This window comes from Plasmodium fragile (genome assembly GCF_000956335.1).
Source record: "Plasmodium fragile strain nilgiri unplaced genomic scaffold supercont1.29, whole genome shotgun sequence".
Taxonomy (NCBI): Eukaryota; Apicomplexa; class Aconoidasida; order Haemosporida; family Plasmodiidae; genus Plasmodium; species Plasmodium fragile.
In genome coordinates, this window is record NW_012192609.1 from 16,799 (window position 1) to 18,749 (window position 1,951).

The 1,951-nt window shown below is 42.5% G+C and overlaps 1 protein-coding gene across 1 annotated transcript; it reads right to left on the bottom strand.

Annotated features, from left to right (window-relative positions):
- Positions 1-218: 218 nt before the first annotated feature.
- On the bottom strand, positions 219-1,460 carry AK88_02796 (uncharacterized protein; the record flags this gene model as incomplete). Its single annotated transcript, XM_012480419.1, has 1 exon — positions 219-1,460. The coding sequence occupies one exon, from the start codon at positions 1,458-1,460 to the stop codon at positions 219-221; it is 1,242 nt and encodes a 413-aa protein (XP_012335842.1).
- Between the last annotated feature and the right edge of the window lie 491 nt (positions 1,461-1,951).

A 1,951-nucleotide genomic window follows, 5' to 3' on the forward strand; every position in this document is an offset into this window, starting at 1 on the left:
CCATACAAATATATGTATGTACACATGTGGGTATATTTTCTGTCCGGGGGAAGCGAAGGGTCCGAAATCTGAGAAGCTCACGGTAACAAGTGCTTGTACATATATATACGCTCCTGTATGGTCAGAAGGACAAACCGGCTCTGTGTCACCTTTCTCATTTTGCGGGTGTAAATTGCTTGCCTCTTTGCACTTAATGCGTATATCGAAATGAGAACTCCTTACCCATTGCGCATGGGCCCCCGGGTGCAACCCCTTGTGTTTCCCATGTAAGAATCGAGTATCTTTTTGAAGAAGCTATTTTTACTGGCAGGGGGAATGCGTCCACTTTTCTTTTTCCCCCTTTTCTGCATCATACCTGCATGAACCCTATTTTCATCCATACGTTTACGTGAATATCTTTTTCTTCTGTATGCAAAGGAGGGTTCCATTTCTTGGGCATAAGTATCGTCAGAATCATTTTCTTCATGTGGAGTGATGTATTGAAATGCGCCACCAGCTCCCATGTCATAAGTCAAAATGTATTTAATGGTCGAATTAACACTCTTAAAGCTTTTTCTACATTGTGGTTGTGACAAACAATCAAACATTTTCCCAGACAAAGGGCATACCAAATAACCCCACTCTATGTCCGATGAAATAGCTAGCTCACATTTATCATCACATATGTGATAATTCTTGCTTTCAGTGCATATGTACACATCACTCTTTGGAATATATTTAAATTCGCAATGTTTGAATGAACACATGTGTCCGCTTTCGTCTTCCTCTTCGGGTAAAGCCCTCTCCCTCAGTGTTATTTTGTCATTCGAAATTGATTCTTCTGCGATTCTGTTCATCACCTGGTCCTCGTTCATCATCTGCTTCCCGTTCATCGCGTGACGGGTGCAAGCCAATTGGCTCCCCTGGTTCTTCACCTCCCCTCCACAACGAGTGTGCTCACATAGGGATAACGTATCCTTACCATTCAATATCGTGTCATTACCGCTGTATGCAGGGGCCCCGTTAAAAAAACAATTCTGATTATCCCTCCTTCCTGTGTAATAAAGGGACACAGCTGAAGAACCACCTCCGTAATCCCTTCCATTCATCTCGTTGCCCCTCCTAAAATTATCGGGGTCGTACAAATGAGAAATATCAAATTGTCCAAAGGAGATGTCTCTCAAGGTAAGTAATGATGCCTCCATGTCTAAGAATTGTTCTTGTGCAGACTTTGGAAAGCAAACATATTTATTTTTTTTTTTCTCCTCATGTCTTATATAAAAGAGCTCCTTAAAGGGATCATTTTCTTTTCTGTTGATCATGTCATCTGCATATTCCCTTTCGTAGAAGCATTTCCACAAATCATTGTACTTCACTGCGCAATAGAATTCTTTGCACACGCAGTTTTTGTTTTTCACCACATCCTTGTACGTTAGGAACTTGAAAATTTCTTTTATGATGCCCGACGGTAGTTCGTTCATTGGGGGCGATTCGTTGGGCGGCACGAGTGGTACAATCGGTACAAGCGGTGTGGGCGATATGCTTGTTACATATGGCACATGTATAGCACCTACGGAGCTAGTACACCTCTGTGGGTATTCTTTTACGGCGTGCTTCTTCGCTTCCCTCGTTCGCCTTCTCGACTTGTGTGACAATCCTGCGGGCACATGATCACACATCAAAACGCTATGTTCACGCACGTGTGTATTCAATGGGTTATTTCAAAATGAGAAAGCAGCATGGAGTTGTGGGCGTTGCTCGTTAGCACAATTTTTCCTCGTCACAATGAGCGCGGTGTGTCGTACCATTCGATGCGATTTTCCTTTACATAAAACCCGGAGAAATTGCATTACGCGCCATTTAAACATGTCACCAGGGGTGAACTAACTTCCGAGGAGGAGAGGTCTTAAAACGTTTCATTTCATATCGTTTTTTTTTTTTTTTTTTTTTTTTGTTCGCCACATGGCTTCTC